Source organism: Carassius auratus, unplaced genomic scaffold, assembly GCF_003368295.1.
Source record: "Carassius auratus strain Wakin unplaced genomic scaffold, ASM336829v1 scaf_tig00001679, whole genome shotgun sequence".
Lineage (NCBI taxonomy): Eukaryota > Metazoa > Chordata > Actinopteri > Cypriniformes > Cyprinidae > Carassius > Carassius auratus.
In genome coordinates, this window is record NW_020523380.1 from 120,975 (window position 1) to 145,307 (window position 24,333).

The 24,333-nt window shown below is 40.5% G+C and overlaps 1 protein-coding gene across 30 annotated transcripts in view; it reads right to left on the reverse strand.

Moving 5' to 3' along the window:
• Nucleotides 1-24,333, reverse strand: part of LOC113069495 (transcription factor 7-like 2) — an 86,005-nt gene that overhangs the window by 55,207 nt on the left and 6,465 nt on the right. For 26 of the 30 annotated variants that reach the window (XR_003279733.1, XR_003279732.1, XM_026242594.1 and 23 more), the window contains exon 4: nucleotides 508-609. The exons of the other annotated variants lie outside the window; for them this stretch is intronic. Coding sequence is in view for 24 of the 26 variants with exons in the window: in XM_026242594.1 (XP_026098379.1) it covers nucleotides 508-609 (102 nt within the window). In the remaining 2 variants the exon portion in view is untranslated. The remainder of the gene's footprint in view (nucleotides 1-507; nucleotides 610-24,333) is intronic. 30 annotated transcript variants of the gene reach the window in all.

Consider the following 24,333-nt stretch of genomic DNA (forward strand, 5'->3'; position numbering starts at 1 on the left):
AGCCCTTATCATCTGCAGATTTTAAAAGAGTATAACATTTTGAGTTAAACACATGGATAACAGCACTCGCAAATCCAGCATATAAAATTGCTAAATAAACATAGCATACTCCAGACACTCACTCCCTGAACCTTGCTTAGCATGGGCATTAATTATCTGTCTCCACGGTAAAAAGACAGTCTTGCCACTTTGTGCTATCCCTCAAAGGGAAAAACTGTTGAGCTACACTGAAATCTCACCCTCATTTCCACAAAGAAGCCATATAACAGACAAGCACATTACTACACAAGCACCCATGTGATGATATATAATATTCCAACATAATCTGATCTACAGTTTTTTTTTATTTTGTAGGTCACTAGACCGACTAACAGCTGTGGATTAGGAGAGGAGTGTAAGGATCCAAAGAACCCAACAATACAGGATACCGGAAGTAGTTTGGTTTTCATGGACTGTGCTGTAGAACAAAGAGCTTTGTAAATGCAATGACTCGTGGGTGTTACTTACAACGATGTGTGCTGGAGAAGGTGACCTGGCATCTTTAAGTGCTTGTCTACTCTGAAGACTTCCTGCTTGAACATCTAGCAGGGGCCATTTCATCTGTAGATACTGGATGGCAGAAAGAAAGAAAAATGGAGAAAAACAAAAGAAAAACACGTTAACAATGCAGAAAACAAAGGGAAACACAACATAAGAGCTAAAATATCTGAGTGGGGGTTGGGGGGGTGACATAGAAAGTAAAAGTAAACAAAAAAGAAATCATGTCAAAACGATCCAAGATCGAATGATGCATGAGGTGGAACTTCTTGAAAATGTAAATTACTTGTGTTAAAATTAATTTACACCTTATGCTTGTCATTCACAAAAAAACTGTACACTTTGAACCACACACTCTAAAGCATTCAGGTGAATATGTTCATTCTTCATCCTGTATTAATCATGCACAAATGTTTTATTGGCCTCTGGAATTCCAGGTGGACTTTAGCATTTTTCCACACAAAATAAGGGTGTGGCATTGAGTCACTGCCGCGACTGTCCCAGTGAATGATTGACCCGGACTTTATCAGGTTTACACATGCAAACAGCCCTTTCATGAACCCTAACATCGCTCTTAAAGCCCAAAGATGAAAATAATCACCATGAAGATCTCCAAGACTTTTTCAAACTCCTAATTTAAACTGTAAAATCAAATAATTTTTTGAGAGCTCAATATATATGCAAACAGATTTTAAACGCATGCTTTGCAATAAGCATTTGACCAAAATGTAATGCATTCATATGGTGTTTTTTTTTTTTTTTGGACTGGTACGTAATCGGGTCAGTACCGGACTACCGATAAGCCTCAGGACAAATGATACTGCGTTGTTTTATTTTCGAATATTTTAATGTTAATGAAGAATTAGAAGCTGCTGCTTGTCAGTTTTCATCACCGAATGATGTAGCCGACATTTGCTCGACGTGCGTGTGATATCCATGAACATGTGCGGTGTGTGTTTCTGTGCAATCAGTGGTAATAGTGATAACAATATCAGTAAAAAAAAAATATATTATTATTATTATAATAACTTGAAATGTTCTACAACTTTTCAAATCATCTCTTCTTGCACTAAATAGTATCGATAAGCAGTATCGGTATAGGTATCGATAAAATTTTAACTATTCCCATCCCTATAGTAAGAAATCTGAGCTTCCTATCCAGCTCACTCAGTGAAAGGAAGTCTGCATATCATTCCATCTTTCTACTGCCTCTAATATCTCCGTGAACTCTGACATAAAGTCTTGCTGATGGACACAGTCTCTGAATTCTTATGTCTGTTTTCATCCATGGACTGCAGGATCTGCTCTGCAGACTAGACGTTTGCATGTACCCTGAGTGCTTGAGAGACCTCTCATTTAAGGATCACATGCCGGGGCTCATTACAAACCTGCTGTTACTATCCTAAAACCAATTTGCCTAATGTTCTTAGTCCATTAGCCCACAGCAAGTGAACTGGCCCCCTGAACTTTTAACCTGTTTCCATAGTGGCTCAGAAACAACCAGCTGATTGTGAACATGAGACTTGGACTCAAAGTTCTATGGCTATCTGAGTCATGGGTGTCTCATCAGGAGAAGTGTGAGGGTCTGCACATTCCTAACACTTGAAGTGTGGCTGTTGTCTTACACAGGTTAGAGGTTAACTGGCCCGATTGCTGTTATTATGGGAAACCTGAACGGCAACATACACTGAGGTAAAAAAAAAAAGTGACCATTGGAAACCGCTGCTCTGTTGAATGACAAAATAGATTCAAATAAGCATTCAAACTATCTATGTTACTACATTGGAGGGTTGAGTGGATTTGCATGTGGGCTTGGCCGATGAAAAAAATATTTAAGAAAGCAAAGTTGAAGTTGAATGGGAAAGAAGAAAGGAAAGAATCAAACAAATGTAGGATGGAAGGATGAAGAATGGCCAGAAAGAAGGAGGAATGGTGGACAGAAGTGAAAAGAAGACAAAAAGAGTAGGGTAGACACAGCAGCTGGGGCTCGATTTCTTAACCCTGGTGCAAATACGGATGCAGTCTTGGGCCCATGACATGAAAAATTTATTTAGAATACCCTCTAAATAAAAATAAAATAGCTATACTTCATCAGATCCCCAAAGGAAACATCTGACAAGTCAGTCAGCCTTGTAACTTGGTCTCTGAAGCTGCCAGGACATCAACCACTGGGCTCCAAATCAACTGAAAAAACTTGGCCAAAGTGAACCACAAATCAGAATCACATTCATTCCCACGTCAGACCAGATCTGGCCAATCAGGGTCAACTTTTCAGCTCTTACTCTCTGTCCTTCTCCATCCAAACAAACAGCTTTACGCCTTCCCTACTCACAGCCTATCAGTGAAGTTTTCACTTCCAGTCCTCTGAGATTTTACTCTTCTTATGAGGACATTCCAATCTCCACATTGCCAAAGATAGAAAAAGAGCCTGATTCTGCGGCTCGTCATTTAAACATGTATCCACAAAGTAAAACTGTAGTTTTAAGACTATTCATGTATCTTCAAGAATAGCACTGAATCGGAGCTAATTAGAGGTGGATTCACAGCATGGTGCAGTCCTGTGGTCCAGCCTGGAGGGACTTTTGGACTCCTACCTCAGCCTTGAATTGAACATACCCACCTCCAACTAATCAAATAACTGCTGGTATGCTGAAGCCTACTGTTGACAGGTGGAGAGGAATGACACATTTTTTGAACTTGGATCAGCTCAAGTTTAATGCAAAAATAACATGTAATATTCATAAATAAGTCTTAGTTTGAAATGTGTGTGCACGTCGGACTAGGTAATATCCTGGTAGGTAGAGCCAGGTAATGTCCTTTGCTCCAGCAATGTGCAATTTAGTTTGGATGGGGTGAAAGGTGACACCTTGCCAGTGTGGGTGCTGAAAGCTTAGTGCACGTACTCTGACAGGCGTATCCACTTCAGACCTTTCCCTTGGTCTAATTCCTCTTGCAAGTTTTACAAGCATGCCAAGGAAAGCTGAGCCTAGACCAGTGCCAAAGTCCCAGCAGTGTTCCCTCACAGCCCAACCACCTACACCACCCCTGGCCCACTGACGGACATACCACTTGGGGTTTGAGAAGGCCATGACCTCTGACCTCCCCCTACCTCTTCTCTGCCTTCTAAAAACTCTCCAGCTAGGAGGCCCCCTTCCACGTAACTCAAGTGCTATTCTGATGTGACAAATTGCTCTGGAGCTCCGGAGAACTCAGTAACCTCCCACTCAGCCTTAAGAAGTATCCAGAGTGCTTACTCTGTCCCGGGGCCCCAACAGCAGGGGCTCCCCTTCGCCCCCCTTACTCTTCAGCAAACCCTCAAGTCTTGCCTTGCCTTCTCCTGCCTTGCCTCAGAGTAGCGACAATAGAAATGAATGACTCAATTGTCTCTGATGAAGTGAAAGACAAGGGAGCCCTCTAAATCCTCCCAAAGGGATGAACTCTCTCTCTGTCCCTCTATAGCCTGGAGTTTTCCGGGAGAAAGAGAGAGGAGTCAGAAAGACAGAGAGAGAAAAGAAGTGGCTTAATCAGGTTTTCTGGCAAAATCTTTTCACCTAAACTGAATTTTGCAACCTGGCCTTTGTAGAAACCCTTTATTTTTCCATGGAAAAACATTCCAAACCAGAAATCCACTTTACAATGTTAGGCCCACAGCTGAAGTCATCTGGATTATTGAAGCATTTGCAACTTTAAGTGAACAAGAACAAACACAACTGAATGGTTTAACCAAATTTAAGCTTTGTAAATAGCGTGTATGATTTGCTTTTGGATTAAGAGCAAAGGCTTTTCCACAATCAGACAAATCAGATGCCTACTTTGTCAGAGAGGCTAGAGATATATGTGTATTTATTTTCAGCCTTCCAGCATGGGATGAACCTGAAAACAAAAGGGTGGAAGGTGGTCCAGCAAGCACTCTGTGAGCCAGTTTCCCACTAGAGATGCTCAATCAGGCCCGGAAAATCCCAGACCATCTGTGCACAGGGGTCAAGACCATATGCAGCTACTAAAACACTTGACACATGCATCCAAATATCAACCTAACCATCACCATGTCCACATATGCTCTAATGGTGTGAAAGCATGACCTCTTGCTGACTGCAAGAATAAAACAAGACATTATTTAGGCTAAGACGCCTGAAATTGACTAATCAGCCTGCTGGGTAGTGTGCATCCTCTAACATGTTGCACAGTGCGGTGATCCAAATTTGAGTGCTGATCAAGTAATCTCCTGGTCCTACCCTCTTCTTGTTATTTCCTGTCTCTGTAAACAAAAGTGGCAACACCAATTAGAATCTAAAAAGAGTATGTTTAAGAGGCTTTCACAAGTGCTTGATACTAGGTTCACATTGAGAACCAAACATGTTTGCATAAGATTTGTGATATATACCACTCCCACTGAACAAGCAACAATAAAAAGCCCATTGTTTTGTTCACAGGTGCTGAGGAAAAGGCAAGCATGGATACATACAGACGAACACATAATACACTCACTCTCTCAAGAGGAGTTTTTTTTTGGGGGGGGGGGGGGGGGGGGGGACATAATAATGATCAAGACAGTCTCTTTGAAATTCACTGATCCAAAGAGAAGGGATCTGGCCATCTGTGAGACTCCCATCTCTAGAGAGGTAGAGAGCAAGAAAAAAAAGGAGAAATTGTATTTGGGTGAGTGTGTGTCTTTCTCTCTTTGTATGTTTGCTTGAAACATTCAAATAGCCTTCATTTTGGATGGATGGGAGCATGCTGGATGTGGGTCTAGGGGTGGAGGTGATCGAAAAGGAGGAGGTGTGGCTCAACACTAGATGAAACTGAAAGTTAGTCTACACGAAGGCTCTTCACACTTGCTTAGTTCTTCTAATACACATTTTATGAGTAAATAAAGGGAAAAAAAGAGAAAAGAACACCCCACCAGCTCAGATTGCCTGAGGCATTCTGCAACCAGGAAAATAAAGCTGGAATGTGGGCAGGCCTGGGGTTTGTGTGCCCCGGGGCGGGAGAGGGTCCGCGGGGCCCGTATTTACTCCAAAGCTGGAACCGCTGGGGGGTTCTCAGCACTCTGACAGCACAGAGCCAGAGACCCCAGCCTGATCTCCTCTATCCCCTCGCCTCTAACCATGGCCCTCTTCATAATAAACTCCCACTGACATTTTTCTTTCACACTGCCTCTAAAACTGATCCTCCAAACAGTTGACAAGGCAGGCATCTTCAGAAACTTAGGCCTGAAACATACTCTATAAAAGTAATTGAACATGGACGCTTAGAGATGAGCAAGCTTGATTTCATGTATTGTTCAGAAATAGTGCAAAACTACATGAATGCACATTGAATTCTCAGCACTGCCACAAGGTAGGGCTGGAAGATTAATCGAAAAATAGTCAAAACCGAAATTCATAACCTCTAACCGACGTAATTTTCCTATGTCGGTTATTTCATTTTTTTAATCGTGTTAACAACTCCCCCATAAAAGTATACTAGCGCGTGTGTAGCCACATGACTCTGCTCTCCAGTCAGTGGCATAAAAGCAAAACACGGAGGTGAACGCCGGTTCAACACATACTGATGGCGCGTGTTTTATGGTTTGGACATTCAAGCGATTAGATGAACGGATGTGTATTCTTATATCGAGCTACCATGTTCGAGCAGCTGCATTGTAGCACGAACACTCATATAAACAGGAGCTATGAAAGTCGCGCGCACAGAGGAACACAGAAACTAGTTGTCAGCGCTGTGCCGTGATTTATCACTAAAATAGCTTAGAATCTCAAAACTTATTATAGCATGTTTGTGTGCAGCGCACATGAAGCACAAGCGCTTGTATAGAGAGCAGTGGTCTGCGGTCGCGCTGCGGGTTCCAGGTTTGTGTCCGTTCTCTGACTGTTCTGTGTATTTTAACTGTAGAAAAGGTTGTTCCGAGTCGAAACTACAATACAGAAAAGTACATCAGTATATCATCATAAACACAGCCGTTTTCGTCTTACGTGAACGTAAACAAGTGCTCATGTTATTCAGCTGCAACAGAATGCTTTGTAAAAACGTTTGACATCTAAATGTTTGACTTAATTTTTTTATATTGGATCTTTTATCTTATTGGAATCGAAACTAGGAATCGATAAGAATCGGAATCGTTAAATTCAAACGATACCCAACCCTAGTAAGAAATGTTATGAACATAGATAAAATAACTGCTGATAGTCAATCATATTTACAGTACAAACCTTGTCAGTGAACTATGAGGGCAAAAAAAAAAAAAAAAAAAACTGAAACAAAATAAACGTTCATTAATCGTAATCAAGGTAAAATGTTCAATTATTCGAGGTTTTGATTTAGGCCATAATCGTCCAGCCCTACCACAAGGGGTGCTATAATTGGAGCAGAACAAGAATTTAAACAAAAATGATTATGTTAGATCTTGTTTGTAGTTAGCTACCTGAATAAAAACGGTCTATTCAATAATGACACAGACATGTTAAGCTATCTCTACTATTCCTCAGAGGGATGACAAAAAAATTTCTTAGGGGTTATCAATATTACTACTTTTATTTTTCTGAAGACATAGTTTTATTTATTTTTTTGGTGCCACAGTAAAGCAAGAACCCAAGCATATCTTCCATTTAAAGAGACAGATCAAAAAAGTGTTTTAGCTAAAACATTCCCAGTTCCCAAATATTATTATCTGATCCAGCACCAGTAGCACGGTAGCATGAGATGCATATGGATGTGCTGGTATTCTGTTTACATAGAAGGTGTTGGCTTGTGTATTAGTCAAACAGCAAACAGCATCTGATTCACCTGAAGAGATCAGACTGTGTTAGGTAGTGTTAATGTGCACATGGTACCAAGAAGTAAGTCCATAAAGAAGTTCTGCCAAGCCTCAAAGCCAGACTAGCTCTTTAAGAGCAGTACTCCTTGCTTTAGGAGGCAGTAAAATAAATAAAAAGTCTCTCATGGAAACAATTGAACAGAGTGACGAGGTTCCTCTATTAAAGTCCATGTAGGCTCACATAGAAATGTACACCCTAGGAATACTACATAGATTGCTAATCCATTAATAGGGTCTTTTGCACCGCTTTAGTTCCAGAACTAAATGTACAGTACTAAAGTACTGGGGCAATTTTGTGTGAACTATTTCCCAGTACCATTTAAAGGGTTGCATTTGCACCGATTGTGTGCACTAGGACGTGACATAAGCCGGTCGACAGCAATGTTATTTGTGCGCAACGTTCAACAACATTAACAAAGAAGAACAACGTTAACAACAGGAGTATGGAGGACGCTTTGATCGGAGCTGTGTTTGTCTCGCGGGTTTCACAATAATGGACATGGAATGTCGACATATACATAAAGCGTAGAAAGAACGGAAAGGAGGATTAAGAATCTCCAACGACAACTGGCAGAGCTTCTTTTGCTACAAGTGCCTGCACTTCAGCGTCCGTCCAACTATCGCTGTTCATCACACTTGCGAAATAAGTTGACACAATGTATACAGTATGCATCACGAGTAGTACCAGTTGTGCTGGTTAGACCCTGATCTGGAGTAGGAGCTAATTTGGTTCTCAAAAAAGGCAGTCCGGTACTACAATCGCACCCAGTTCCTGCGGTGCAAAAACGCCCAAAAGTGGGTAGTTCCACAATTAGTTCTGGTGCTATGAAAAGGTTACTGCAGTGCGAAAGGCCCTATTATTTCTATGCAAGTAAACAGGAACAAGTTAATGTGACTTGTGTGATGTTTTCCTTCTACCCAAGCGCCTTAGAAACAATCTGGAAAATGAAGTGGACATAAAATTTACCAGTTTGGCTTATGAATATTAATCTTGTGACATGGCATGTCTGTTTTACTGTGAGGAAGGCAACTAGAGAGGATTCCATTTGGTCTTAAAGTTGACATTTTATATGGTCTGCTACAATTCTTTCAACAAGACTCTTTTTTTGGGGGGGGATTATTTCCCAAAAAAGCATGTCCCCCTGCTTCTACTCTTTTATTCCTCTTGTTCTCTTTCTCTCTTCTGGGTGATTATGGGCCCCTTAAGAGTGATCTATAAATAGCCCTGCAGGCTCTAGTCTTCGTGGCTGGTGTCTCCTCCAGCAGAGCCCATAATGAGACATACAGGCAGCTAAGGCCTAGCAACACACCCAAGAGCTGCACACTTACACAGCCTGCAGTGTTTCAACACCAAGAGAGTTACCATTCCTACACTGTGGAATCTCATACAGTGACCTACTTACCAGCTACCTGATCTTCAGCCTGGGCACAGGGCTAAGTGCTAGGTGTGCTTGCTCATAGGTCCTGCAGAGTTAACATTGGGTTGGCAAGGAGTTTGGACTTCGGAGCTCACATTTACACACACACACACACACATACACACACACACACACACACTCAGCCGTGGAACAGCTTTACTGTACAGATAGGGGTCACCCCTGGCCACCACGAGGAGGTAATTACCACACTAGTGCATACTCTCAAGTTCAAAATAAAGACTACTTTCACCTCCTGCAGCAACAACAACTTTCAAATGAGTTTCAACCAACACACACACAGACAGACACACACAAATAAACCTTGAAGCACTCCAAACTCCATATTCATAAGGTCTGGTCCCTGTGAGTATCTGAGTACCATTATCCGCCTCAAAATTCAAAAAGGTTGCAGGTCAGAAGCATCAACACAGGACACCCTTCTGATTTTACCCTACAACACAAACCCTGTCCATACTCCGGGAACGTCAAACACACTAAGTGAAGCACAGATACTACAGGCTAGTCTATTTAGACCAATCTCACTGTCAACTACCTGATAAATGGCAGAAGGGTTTATATTTTTCTGTACCTTTTGTTGGTTAGTGATGTGTCCACTGGGTAATTTTTGCTAACAAATGGCAATCGACTGATGGTACAAAAAGTGTAACAAAATGCTGACGACCTGTCCATGAGAACATTACTACCTTCAGGGACAAGCCCGTTCTTTTGCTCTCAGATAAATAAGTAAATAAAGGACTGGTTAATAGAGCTCATGTAAATGGAGGAGGCACAGATGACAATAAGACCCAGGGAAGGTCGTGCAGTGGAAGCTATGGGTAAAGCACTGTGGGTGATGTTGAGAACCCTATCTTCTCCTCCTCACCCCACAAAGAGCACCCTTCACCTCCAAATAAACTGTAGTAATGATTTTGTAGTAATGCCACTACCCCTCCCCACCACACCCCTCACAAAACACACATAACCCTGCCTCCACCTCTGTTAATTACTGCTGACATCCATCCACAAATGTCAGCAACAGACACCATCACACACAGCAATTACTACTGAATCTTTAATGCACTCTCTCCGGCTCTGTGTCTCTCTTGGGCAAACCACAGACCTGTCTCCTCGAACCACAAACAGAAGGGTGACAGGGCATTGGGACAAGGATAAGCAAAAATAAACATACTGAGTGTTCAATGCAACCCCCTTCTCGCTAATGATCAATTCAATACTGCACAGATGAGATGCAGGTTCCCTTTTTGTCTATCTGTGTATGCATGTGAAATGACTAGTTAGGTGGTTAGTTAGCTGGACACAGCTATGACTAATGCAGGATGAGTGTGAAAACTAGTCTCTATTCTTAACTAAACAGTAACACACTCCAGACATGTAAAGTCTGAACATACTAAGAGGGCTATTCATAAGATGCATAAGATGCTCCTGTACTATACTTTCAATCTCTTGTAGCTTTCCCATATGAAAGAACACATCTTTATATGCATTAATTCAAATCGACAAACAGACCATGTCCTGACATCTTAAGCCTGGGTCACATTAGACACTGAGCATGCAATTTTTTTTTACACTACAATGGTTAATAGGAAATGATGTCACACTGTAGGGCTTTTGTTTTTAATGCATGTTTTAAATATAACATAAGAAGTATACAATATTTAAAAATGAATATACATTTAAAATATATAATTAAAAATATATAAACATTAGAAAAAAATACCAATTTTACCAATGTATGTCTCATACCAATATGAAATCACAGAATCTACTCTACTATTCTGCATTCTGATGTGCAAAACATCCTCTCTCCAATCTACTCGTTTACTTGATGCAAAGCTGCAATATTGATGCTCCGGCTGCATTTCCAAAGCCACCTTCATGCAAGGCTGCAAGACACGGACATGCAGATTTGGGGGTGGGTGATGTTTTTTTTTTTTTACAGATGTGTTCTATAAAGGTTAACATGCACTGGAAAAAAAGCCATGGCTACAAACTGTGTGTTTTTGTCAGCTGGGGGAAGAAGTACAGATAAAAAAAAAGCCCTCAGCCAAGCCATCAAGTTGAACATTGAACTTCACAGTAGTAGCTGCCTTTCTATGCCTCTCCTTTTGATGTTACCTCCAAAGCAAGGGATCAAAGGCTTGGAGTGTGGCGTGGGGAAGTCCCAGGCTCTTAGCCTGGCAGCCTGTGATATATGCAAAAGTCTATGCCAAAAAGAGAGAGAGAGAGAGAGAGAGAGAGAGAGGGTGGGAATGAAAGTTAGAGACAGCAGGCTTGTATGGAATGTAGCTAAATAGTGTGCTTTACTTTAACGAACTCTGAGGTGATGCAACCCTTCCTCTCTGGGTCTTTTACAGTGAAGTGCTGAAAACAATGAGGGTACGCCAAGAGAAAGGCTAAAGCTTGCAGGTGCAAAATGTGGATGATCATACCTCACAGACAGATCCACTACTACACCCCCTTTTCCTCACATTCATTGTGTCAAACTCACATAAATATACAATCAGATGTCTGACTTATGACAAACACTGGCCATATAAAATGCTGTCCTTTAAAAAAAACAACACAAAGACGGGTACAAGACCCACACATACGGGTACAATAGGCTCAGCAGAGGTATTTAAACCAACTAACCCCCGCTTGAAGGTTTTTCACACACACACACACATGCAGAAATATAGGTCTAAATGTGCATGCACACACACCCTTTCTCCAGGGCTATAGGATTAAGAGGTCTGTCTGGCTGACAGCGAGCCCTTCCTTCCCACGTACCCTAATTCACTCCCTCCCTCCTGCCTGCTCGGCCCCTCGGCACTGTTCTCCCAGCCAGGGAGGAGGACACACCTGAACTTGACATCGATCTGCCTGAGCTTTTCTCAGCAACACTCACACATGCAGAATCACACACGCCACAATACAAATGAATTGTGTCTACAGAAAATGAATGGGGGAGGATACTGAAAACAGAAGAAATGCTGCAGGAATAGTGTTCTTTTGAAAGGGTTTTTTAAAAATTGCAATAAAGACTGAATCTTTATTTGAAATAAATTGTTTTAATATAAATTTAAATTGAGTTAATAAATATTAATAATATTAATGACACTACAAAATTGAATTGTAAAATGCTGCGGAGGCTGCTGTAAAATACTGAGTGGTTGTGCGAACAAATAAATTAACACATTTTACTTTTGTAATTTAATTTATTTGAAAACATCTATAATAGAGATGTAAACAATTTATTATTTATATAATCACTATTATAGTTCTACTATTATTACTAGCATTTAATACAATTAAAATAGGATTTTTTAAGGCCGATACCGATACTGATTTTAACAAATACTTATTGGCCGATACGGATACCGATATTTGTCACTTTCTCTCTTATTTGAAATTTCGACATCAAAATAGATAGTATTTTGATCATGTTTTAAATCAGCAAAGTTCAAAAACATCTGCATTAAATTACACTAGCAGTTTTATTGCTGCATCATCAAATAATTTCTAATGAACGTGGATTCGATCCATTTAACATTCAGCAGGCCTACATAAATACAACAGAATAAAGATACATATTAATTAAATTGTGCTTTTTACATAGGCTTAACAGTTTTCAGGTAGAGAAATAAAGTAAACATATGTAAAATAACACTTCACTATATAAATTAAATACATATTAATCATTTTTATTGTAACATACTTTATGCTTAATCTTCTAATTAGTTTGAATAAATGTAAATATTTGTTTAAGTTTAAATATGTATGAGATCTCCTTTACTAAGACGGGACTCTTATTTCGATGGGTTTTCTACTCTACGGAGCTGTATGGGTAATGAAAGCACGCAGTTCTTCAGATTTAAAGTTTGTCCGTTTATTAACCACCCCCCAAAATGGCATGAGGTCTGTATATATTTGTTCACTTTTAGTTGTAATAAGTGTTTTGTATTCGCTGTATGTTGATGATAATGCAGCTGAGAGAGTGTTTAATGTGCACTTCTCGTACTGTGTTTTGTTTAGCTCTAATGGTGATTTTTCGGAGTGAAAAAGGACACAATAAACTTAATAAAACATCAGTAAAGTTTAGGTCATCATTCAGATGAGGTCTGCTACACTTATGAAAGGTACAAAAGTTATTTAGTCGAGAATAGTGTGTGTTCTTTTGTTTTTTGATTAGCATTAAAGTGCAGACAGCAGAGCTAGGATTATTCAAAAGACATTATACAACTCAGTGCCTTCACGAAAATAATTAATAAGCTTTTTTTTCCTTATACAGCCGATATACCGATGGTTATAAATTCTGGTACAATTGTGCAATATCGGCTGCCGATATATCAGTGAATCCCTAATCCTGACCATTTTACGATTTCCCCTTCACCTGTGTTTGAAAACAGCATACATGATCCTTTTCTCAAAAGGACACACAGATATTGTCGGACCACTATTACCGGTCGTAATGGGTCAGAGTGTGTCTGTGTGTGTGGCTCCCTGTCAGGCAGGCCATGCCAGTGTCTTCGCTCCAGCACCAGATTCTTTAAGAGTCATGGCCTTGAGAGGGAGGGAAAAACGAGCGTGGATAATAGGCCTGTTGTTAAAATAATGGAGGAGAGAAGAAACAAGTGAATGAAAGTGGGAATGAGAGGGGAGGAATATTAAAGACAAGCAGCTCCCGTTTCACTTTCCAGATCATCCGAGGGCTGCTGCTGCTGTTGCACTTGCTGTCGTTATGTAAATTTGTGCCAGCCGGATGCCTTTGGCCACTGCACCACCTCTCACTAGTTTATCAGACTGTGAACATCAAAACTCTTAAATGCAACGGTAGTGTTCAAAATGTTACTGAAAGGGATAGTTCACCCAAAAATGAAAATTCTGTCATCATTTACTCACCCTCATGTTGTTCCAAACGTGTATGCATTGCTTTCTTACGTTGAACAAAAAAGAATATATTTTGAAGATTGCTGGTAATCAAACAGTTGGTGGTTCCCATTGACTTCCATAGAAGGAAAATACTGAGGGTGAGTAAATGATGACAGAATTTTCATTTTTGGGTGAACTACCCCTTTAAGACCTGTGTGTTCGGTTTCACGACTTAATATTTACCTTTACATTATTTTCCTTATGAAAAAACAAACTTGCAAAATATTGCTGGGACTTCTGTAATCTGTGAACTGATACACTTAACCCTTAAATTGCATGGATGTTTTGCCAATCATTATTACATATAATTTTAATAAAAAATAAAACAATTCTTGTTCTATTGTTTATAATGATTAGCTTGAGGAATACTAAGTTGATGTATAACTTAAAAAAATTAAGGAGGGAGAGGGTAGTGAATAGTGTCCCGGGTCGCGAAAGACCCAATGTATGCATTTAAGGATTAAATGCTGCTCCTCTTTAGAGAAAAAGGCCCCATTTAGTTGTGCACCTTGTTCACTTTTGACCAGTCTGATTGCAAGGTACAGCTGAAAATGAAAATGAGGGCCCATGTTTTAAAATGATTATACTTGCATTCATCCCTTGGATTTGTGGGTATTGGGATGTGTAGACACGTATAGCTAGATTTGCGCCTCGATAAAAATACGCAGCAAGCCGCCATCGGGGCCTGTGCCGGCAAAGCTAGGCTTCAATTTGAGCTGCGGTGATGGATGGCTAATGAGAGCAAAAAAATCCATCCGTATAACAACAAAATACCACTGACACTCCTGATCGCCGCGTTCTCAACATGAGATGGAAAAAAGGCGAAGAGAGAAGAGAGCTGGAGGAAGACAGGCAGGGAATGAGAACGAGGGAGAGAGAGAGGGAGAGAAAACTCACAATGATGACACGTAAGTGCAAAGAGCGATTAAGGATTTACTTTCAAAAGGGCCTCCATTGATCTTTTTTGATAGACCTGCAATAAATCAAACCAGATTGACTCGCATGAGAACGAGGCCTAATCCTTTAGTCAGATCCAGAAGAACTCAAACCAAACCAGCTGTTAATTTAGGCTTTACAAGATAAAGCAGGCGAAAGCCAACCTGATGTACCCTAGGGCAAGGGCTTACATCATCTCTGTAAAGCAATCAACTTATTGCCAGTTTGGAGAGGTAATCAGAGTGCACACTGGGAGGAGAGAGAAAGACAGAATGGCAGGGGAGGAGAGAGTAAGAAAAGGTCTAAAAGGCAGGAATAAAGAGGCTGTATGAGAAAAGCAGACAGAGAGTAGAGTGGGGGGAAATACAAAGAGGTCCAGAAAACAGACCATGGGTTATTGCATGCTAAAATATGTAGCTATGCTAGAGATATGGCGAAATATGAGAGGGAGGCAGCAGAGGCTTTATTTCTTGCCTGGGCACCCTGTAATTTCCCTGTATGTTTGGCCCTATGCCCATGTCCAGTGCCACCTCGGTCATGCCCGGTCAACCACAAAGAGTCAGCGCCATAGCCTGCCATGCTAATTAAACTAGTTATTTTTGTTTGTTTGAGCTTTTTTTTCTTTTTCTTCACCAATCTTTATTTTTCTGCTGGACGGAATGATTGAGGCGCGCCATCCTGTCTTTTCTGGTTACTTTTCTAATGTCCTTTTGAGACCCACATCCTGTTTGTCTATGAATATAGGACTGGAGAGACATAGATATATTTTACATTTGTATTATATACTGTTCTTTATACTTAAAAAAAATCCCAATAAAATATGTAAACAATTTATTATTCATATAATCACTATTATAGTTCTACTATTATTACTAGCATGTAATACAATTAAAATAATAGTAATAACAGTCTACAATAACAGTCTCTCTCTCATATGTGTGTATATATATATATATATATATATATATATATATATATATATATATATATATAAAATACATATTGTATATGTGTATGTGTATAAAGCTATAAAGAAGAAAAAGAGAAACAAGGATGTTGTTGGTTTGTTGTTGGCAGTGACAGGGATGCATCATTCAAACACACCCAGACATGCATCCACTCATTAGGTACCATGTTCTTGCCTTTAATGTTCTGTTTACTACACACAACAAGATCAAATCTGAAATCCAATTCCAGGCCCGACCAGGGCCTTTCACTTTAGTTCTGAGGGAGCCTTGAAAAAAGCCAGGCTCGTAGTCTCTGGAAAGTGTCCAAAAGAAACTGAGGCTCAAGAGTCCAAACAAAACCCCAGGTGAAATCAGAGTAAAAGCAGGAGCCCGCATCCCCACCTCTCTCCGACACACTGCCTGCACACAGGGATCACTCAGACTTTGGGTGTCTGCTCTACTCAACTAAATTGAAGTTAAACGAGCCAGGGGTTTGACACACATGTGCACATCCATGTAAAGAGCTTGGCACTTCTGCAGCGCTCTGTTGCGCCTCCTATCTTTAGTGCTGAACTGAGGTCGCCCCTCCTCCTCCCTTCAGCAGGTGTACTACTCAGCCTCGTGCCTTCCACCGTCCTCCCCACGGGGTCACACTTTTAATTACATAGAAACAGTAATCCCATCAGACAAATGGCAAACAGGCAGACACCCAATGACTTTATGCCCAGTTGAATCATTACTGATGTTATTTGCTAATTTCTTTGCTCGCACGAGAAGCTAGTGAAAGCAGATGTGCCCTCCTGTCGAGGATCTGTGACAGAGATCAAGAAGGCGTAAAGATGGGAAGTGGAAATATGGGGCTGTTTTAAATGAGTAATATTAAAATCAGTGCAAGCAAATGCAGAACCCTATTATCAGTTGGGAAAAACATACAAAAAAAAAAAAGATTCCTCTACCGGACAAGACATTTCCAACCGACTTGGTTTGGTAAACCACATAACAAGCGCAACTGAGAAGTGACTAGAGTTTCTTTTCTTAAAAGAAGGAGCGTGTTTGGTTTATGGGCTTTGCTCAGCACCGCCGTTTGTCTTTGGGGAACATCCCAAGAATCCACTCTTTCTTAAAAACCAAACACCAAGCTTCAGTCCACAACCTTGCTGCCAGAGCCCATTCATTCTTCCTCTTGCTTGCTCACTCGCTCTTTCTTTCTTTCTGTCTGTCTGTCTGTCTGTCTGTCTCTTTTCCTCTGCCCATGGCTTCTGTCAACAATTAGCGGTTGCGTCTTCCAGAGTCCCAGACCACAGCACCCGAGCATTAAACTATGCAACCTCCCAATCAGTCCATCAACATAAATTACAGATTGCAACATCATTTGGCGAAGAGACATAGCTCTGTGCCAATAAACAAACAATTCCCGTAAAATTGTTTTTGACAGAATTAATATAAAACTCCAAACTCAGTCAAAATCATGACTATACAAGCCATAGGCTGTAAGAAAGTCAATAAAAATATTTGGAGCCTGTATTCTTGGCTTGCAGAAAGGCCTGATTGCTCACCTGTTGTGTTGCTTGGTGTTAATGTATGTTTGATTGGTGCATGTTCTGGCTGGACCCCAGGGTGTCGTATTCCATGCTGGGTGGCTAGACTTCATGCCACAGATGGGAGCAGTTCCTCGGCCCAACACTGGAGCAGTAAATCTACATTTAATTATTGGGGTGCAAGCCACACCATAACATAAAACTAACATTTTCCATTTCATAAAACACAACGAGGCAAAGGCAGAATTTTGTCTTTGCGCTCCCAGACTTTGGGAGGTTTTTTCTACCATAAGACAGAGGGCACAGGGTCATGTCTTAAGACAACAACTCGGTCACAAAATCCCATTAGTTTAATCCCAGATCAAATTAGTTCATATAGAATAGCTGTTTAAATTACTTGCTTGGAAATAATAAGACTGGCAGCTTCCCTACAAACCGGAGCAGTTGCATCTAGAGGCATGTCCGTTGCTGTAAAGTGATCCAAGCAGCACCCAAAAAACACCCAAGCAGTTTCTTTTAATCCTTTTCTGATTATTGGTCAATAGGACACTGCATGCAGTTGGTCATGTGTGAAGAAGTGGTAGATACCGAGCTAGAAGAGGACCTCAAGAGTGCTGCAAAAGGTACTTTGAGATTCCAACCAGTATGCCTAAAAAGAAAAGGATCCTGGGGAATGCACAGTGGGATGAATCATAATTTCTTGTCGACAGTTGGGGGGAAGCCGGAAATTACTAACATAGATGCTACTGAAATGAGAGGTTTTATGAAATAGCCACAGAGCTTCAGGGAACAGCAGTCACATCCACCAATCCATCTCTGGTTATCCGTTCTGTAATAAGACAGAAGCAACCAAATGACTGTCAACATAAAATTTGCACACACTTAAGCAGCATCAGTAAGATCTGACCACAAAAAGCAACATGAGTGGTTCTCCTCAAGTGTGCGGTCGCACTCCTGGAGTCCGTTCCCAGAGGCGATTGAGTTGAGTATACGAGTGTCTTAGGCCGCACAGCAGCTGTGAGAAAGGCACCGGGCCAGCTGCTTCCCTGCCGGCTCTGATTTCCTGACCTCACAGTCTGAGAAGCACACAGTCAGGTGACCAGATCTAAAACCTTCTTCATGTCCTCAACCACCCAAGCGCAGACTCTTGGGCAAAAGGGCACCCACACACCTTTCTGCTTTAAAAATCTTCCCTTTGCTCAGTGTGTTGATAAAAGACTTTGGTTCAATCTGCGGCCGAGCTCTGAAAACCGATTCCTTTTTCCTCATAGAGCTCCCCGGGCTGTGACCACCGTGTTTGCATACCACAAATCTTGCGTAACAGTCAAGTGGTTTCTCACCAACGAGACTTTACATAAATGGAATAGAGGATATTCATCCACTCTAAATCAATAGTGTGTAAGCCAGTGGTCACCAACAGGTTTATGAACGACAAGATCTACCTATTGAAGAATTGATATAAAGAAATCCCAGCTTATACTTTCAATTTGAGGCCTTTTATTTAGTATTTTAATTAGTGATGCACCAATCATAGCCTATTCAGAATCAGAATTTAAAACAAAAATTACCTAGCAAGTTGGTTGATTCTGATACTGGTTTTTATAGCAAATTTATTTATTGGCTATTTGCTTTATTTAAAATATTAATAAATATAAAAACTGGCCTTAAACCAAAATATCTGTAACCATTTGAAATTAGAGGCAACCACTGGATTTTAATCACAATCCAAACAAAGATGCTACACACATGTTGCAATGAGCAGATGTTTTTGATTTGAATTAGATTGCATAATTTCAGGGTTCAAAACAAAAACAGAATGTTCTGACTTTAGGTTTTATTTATTTATTTTTTTTGCAACATAAAACTATAGACCGTATAAAATAAATCACATCTGCATGAAACAAAAGCAGCAGGTCTGAATGAGGTGCAAATACACTCTCTGACAGCAGGTGGCACTTATGAACCAGCCACAATATAATGTTCCCTTGGTTACTGCTGTAAACAAAGTAGAGCTGTGCTTTATTCGCAGGTAAGCGGAAAAGATTGTTTTTTTTCTGGATTCCTTTTCAATGGTTCAATTTAATTGTATTAATCAAAAAGCATTAATTGATTACAATTATGAAACTTAAACAATTTAACATCAATTTATTAAAATGTTATCAAATATTACATTTTTGGGGGGGCCTATGAAATGTTTTATTTTTTCCAACCTTATGTTTTATTGTTGCAAAATTCAGTTTTGGCATGTCTAATTATTTTAAAGCATAAAATAAGTTTAATTTATTCTTACAACAGCCTTATTATTAGATTTATGAAACATTCATTCATAAAACGCTAATTTAATCTATCTTGTAAGTAATGAAAATGTAAAAAAAAGTAATTTTTTTTTAAAATAAAGGTTATTTAATAACACAAAGTAATATGATATGAGAATAGTTTAATGAAACAGTCAAATGCTCATGAATTAACTCTTATAGCAGTTCTGGAGATGTTTAGTGAAACGGCAGACGCTGAAATCACTGAAAGCGTCAAGCGTGCTTCAGTACGAGTAGTAAACAAAACTACGTTATTTATTAACACAGAGACATGCCAAGTAAAGTTAAAAAAGAGAAAGTCCCCAGATAGGACCCCAGAGTTTACTACCCTTAAGGTTTAGACAACAGTTCTTTTCGAAGGGTTGCTCAAAACCTTCGTGCCCTTCAGAAAGATAATGAGATGGGTGGAGATGGGCATGCAGAGGTGATAGCACTCCACTCATCACAGTGGCCTCAGCTTTCCGTGCCTTGAGTAAATGGCAGTTTCTCTAGTTGTAACTGAATTGTAACCCGAGAAGAGTTCAGGAAAAATGTCAGAGTCAGACTAGGTTAGTGAGGACCCAACTTCAGCGTGACTAAGCTTCTGACCCAGTACTGCTTCCTCAACCTGTCTTCCTCACACCCTGAGTGATTTAGTTGGTTGACTAGTCTTGATAGAAGACATCGGGGGGTGTTAGGCCACGTTCGGTGAGCCACCTTGTGAAGCGTGGCACTCTTCCCGGCTCATTTGAACTGCAATCCTGCTCTTTTGCTCTCAGTGCATCTTTTGGTCATTTGAGAGCTCATGCCCCATTTGTATTATCCACTGAAATGACAACAAGGGGAGGAGGAGAAGGGGGGTTGATGGGAAAAAGGAGGGGTTTCAGGGAGTAGTCACAAGGAGACAGTTCCAATGAAACACCCCCAATGCCCTTGGTTGAGACAAACACACTAATTACTTAAACCCACACACACATTCTCCTTGACTAATGTGCCACGACACTCGTACATCACCCACAAATTGGCCAAATGAATTAACCATGGCCCCTGGTTAGCGTTTCAGGCTTTAAATGGATTTTTCCTCTCCTGGCCTAGCCAATAATTGCATTTATCCATCTTGTTGAAGCACAGTTTACACACTTGCTAACATCATGCCAATCCAGGCTACATTTTCTGCTCCAATGGCAGAAGAGAAGGAGATTTGTCACTGGATCATAACAGGTAATTCAAACTACAATTAGTTTGATAACTCCCCCGTATGTCAATGTCTGGCTTCCAGGGTTTGATGGAGCAAGTGGGTATTCTGTCACTACACACACCCCCCACTCCCAATCCATTCGCCTTATTGAGATGAACTGAGCTTAGCTGCTTTTTAGTACTACTCATCATAACCACTAGGCACCAGCAGCTAACAGAGTCCCAAGTAAATGGGAATTGTGACTACTTTTCACACACACATAAGCAAATGCATTCTCTGCACGCCTGACACAGCACTTGTGTCAAAGGCTGCTGCAGGGGTCATCTGTGCACACACAAGTGTTTGAACAGTAGTGCATTAGACACTCACAGGACAATTGGGCTATGTAAACACTGTGGCCCTTCCTTCCCCGCAGACCTTAAGATCTGGGCTTAGACAACCCACCAAATTAGTCAAATTCCTGCTCTTGCTTACCGCCAAACATCTCACGTCTTCGTCTCCCATTCCAAAAGACAGCACACACAATTAAGGAACATCATCACGTATGTCTTTCATCACAAAGAAATGAACCCGAGAGATGTCAAGGCCTCTGCATCAAAACCACTTCATTCTTGGGTTTTAAGCTTTCATGGTACTCAACGCAGTTCTCAAATCCTGGATCATTTTCCCCTTCAATGACCTGAAATCTTTCACTCCGGCGCCCCATGCTATGACGGAGCAGGCCGTTTATCTTTACTGATATTTGAAAAATGCAAAGCGCGACGGCCTATAAAGATACAGGTGCTGTAAAGCTGATGATAAAGAAAAACTGCCGGTTCTAAAGGGCATCTAGACGAATGTAACACCACCGCTGTGGCTTGCCTATTCCATACCAGCATCGTTTAAGCTGATTGCTGGCCAAAGAAAACAGCTCCAGGTCAGGATTAAACTCTCTTTCCTTATAAATCACTCCAAACTCATCACCAAATCTTTCCGTTCAGCAGATAGTCGGTGGAGAGAGATCACAATTCACTATGACTGGCAAGCAGTCATCATCTCTATTTAACTCAGAAGGCTGTTGAATTACACCTCCTCTATGTCAGTGTTCAGATCTTAATATTGTGAAAGGACATTGGTTGCAATCAGTAACCACATCTGCCACCTCTGGCAAACACTGATCTGACTCACGGAGCCCTAGGGGCAGCCGGCCAAAGATACACCTCCATTCAATTATACCCCTCGCTCACAATGCAATTGACAATTCGTTCAGCAAGGGAAGTCAATTCCCCGCGTTTCGGAATCGACCATACTGAGTGTTCACACCGTCCTCTAATGAGATGTAGCCAGCGACAGTTGATCCAGGCTAATCCTTAAGGGTGACGATGTACAGACAAACAAACCAACATTTCCTACAGTCTGTGCGAAAAACATTTTATGTGTGCGCTGGAGGTGTAGACAATTCCCTCTAATTTGATGCGAGTCTCAATGTGATATTTATCCTCGGACACATCAGCAAGACAAAACTGGTGACAACCACAATGCTAATCAGCTGAAATAGTATCTATACTGTTTGACAGCCATTCAGCAGGATATGGCCAGAGAAACAGAATAATGTAAGGCTCCGTGCATGCCATCGCACACCCATTATTTAACACAGAGGATGGTTATCTTCTGATAGACGGGAAGACCTGTACAAAAAATAAAAAAATACTGGTTTCTAAAGTTTATGAAGCACTTATCTCTTTTAAAGCATACAAATATCGGCCTGTTGAACCTCTAATCTTAATATAAATCCCTGATTAGTGGATTAGATTCTTTCTACCCTGGTAGAAAATCTCCTTCACCTTTTGTTCAGTTCTAAATGCAGTACCTTTGCAAGAAACAAGCATGCAATAAACTCATTAGTAAAGAGACAAGCATACGCGCATCCACACACACACACACACACACACTGGGCCCTGCTCAGAGCTTATCCCTTGCCAATTAGAAGTTTAATTAAAAGATTAAAAATACATAGGCTGAGTTTTATAGCCTAATGCATTCTCAATTACGTGTTTAACCCATACAAAACACTCCGACGTATCTACAGGAATTGATGCAGATTATCGAAGTAAACAGGATTTAAGATTCTGCAATGCAACATTATAGAATCTCATTTTGCAATCAGAGCCAGAAGACAAACTTGTGGGTGTGACACTTAATCAGCTCACTTCCTTATCAAAGAGAAACATTTCACAGGGCTGAATAATAAACGCAGAAGCAAAACAGTGACTGGTCAAGCTTCATCTTTTTTTAGAAGCTTCAATCACATGCCTTAACGAAGAAAATGGTGTCCCTTTTTTGTGTTTAAAAAATAGATGCAGATAGGTATTTGTTTAAACTGTGCAGAAGTTGCACCGGAAATGTACGTCAGCAATGGACTTCCTGTGCAAAGACAGCGATGGTCACTCTATCAGGCCTTTTCTCAGAGGAGAATGTTTACCACGTACTCAGTCTGATTGTGTCATTGGGTCCACCTGATGTATGACAAGGCAGTCATTATCTTTTAAAGTCTGATAATGAATGATGTACAGTAAAAAGACTTTGTGCCAATGAGCGCAAGACGCACACGTGCTTTTTCACTGGAAACTTGCACGCTCCTATCATTAAGCACACAAGTCAGATGGCAGCTCCAGAGAGCATGTGTGTGCACTTTGGCCCAACCCGAGCATGTTCCAATCCAAACAAAAGCCTAGTGCAACCAAATTCCAACAGCGTCACCCAAGCCTCTAAGCTGGAGAACTTCCAGCCGACATTTTGATGACGAAGCGGGAATCAGGAAGCATTACTAACTTAACCTGATTCATAAAAAAAAAAAAGTTTAAAAGAGGGGGATGCCACACACATGGCCTGTCTATCAAACATGACTATAAACTTGTCACCTCCTCCTTGTCGATTTTCAGTCCCTGCTGTGTTTTTTTTTTTTCTTTCCTTCATTTTTTCCTTAGCAGATAAATGTGAGACCTGGGGGTTCTATTGTTTGGACATCTAACCAGGAACTGTCGCCACTCTCATTGCCCCCACATTAGCAGCAATTATGCGCCCTATTCAGACTGTCTTTGTGCATCTCCCTTCACCTCCACTATGCCACGGCGGGCAAATTGACCCTGCTTTTTCCCGCTTCTCCTAATCGCCCACTCCAGTCCAGCATACTGCACAAGGTAAACTTCTCTAAAACAAGCAGATGAAAACATTCCTTCAGAGTAAAGTAGATATGCTAAAATGTTCTGATTGTAAAATCTTATATTTTATATGATATTTTTAATAAATCCTGCGTATTTTTACACTAGCATACACTCAGGAGAAAACATATGTATTTTAAATTTAGTAGATTTTCTGTTTCACAAATTTTTATAATTGTGTTTCATAAAATTTTTCCTAAAAAGGCTTAACAGTCTGCATACACTGTGACAACTTGCCCCACTAATGCAACAAAATGTGTTTAATGAAACACATCTCTTTTTTTTGGAAATATTCAATAGCCTTTTAAAGCCAGAATTTTAAGGTAACAGTATGTGCCATTACAGAAAATGATTTTTTTTAAATAAAGTATGCCCTTGCATACTTAAATATAGTATATTTATACATCACATTTTAGATCAAGGACTTATAAAACATTTGAAATGTATGAAAATATTATAAAATATTTAATGATCTGACTCTTTCTTGAAGGCTTTCTGTACTTTACTGTAGATTAACTA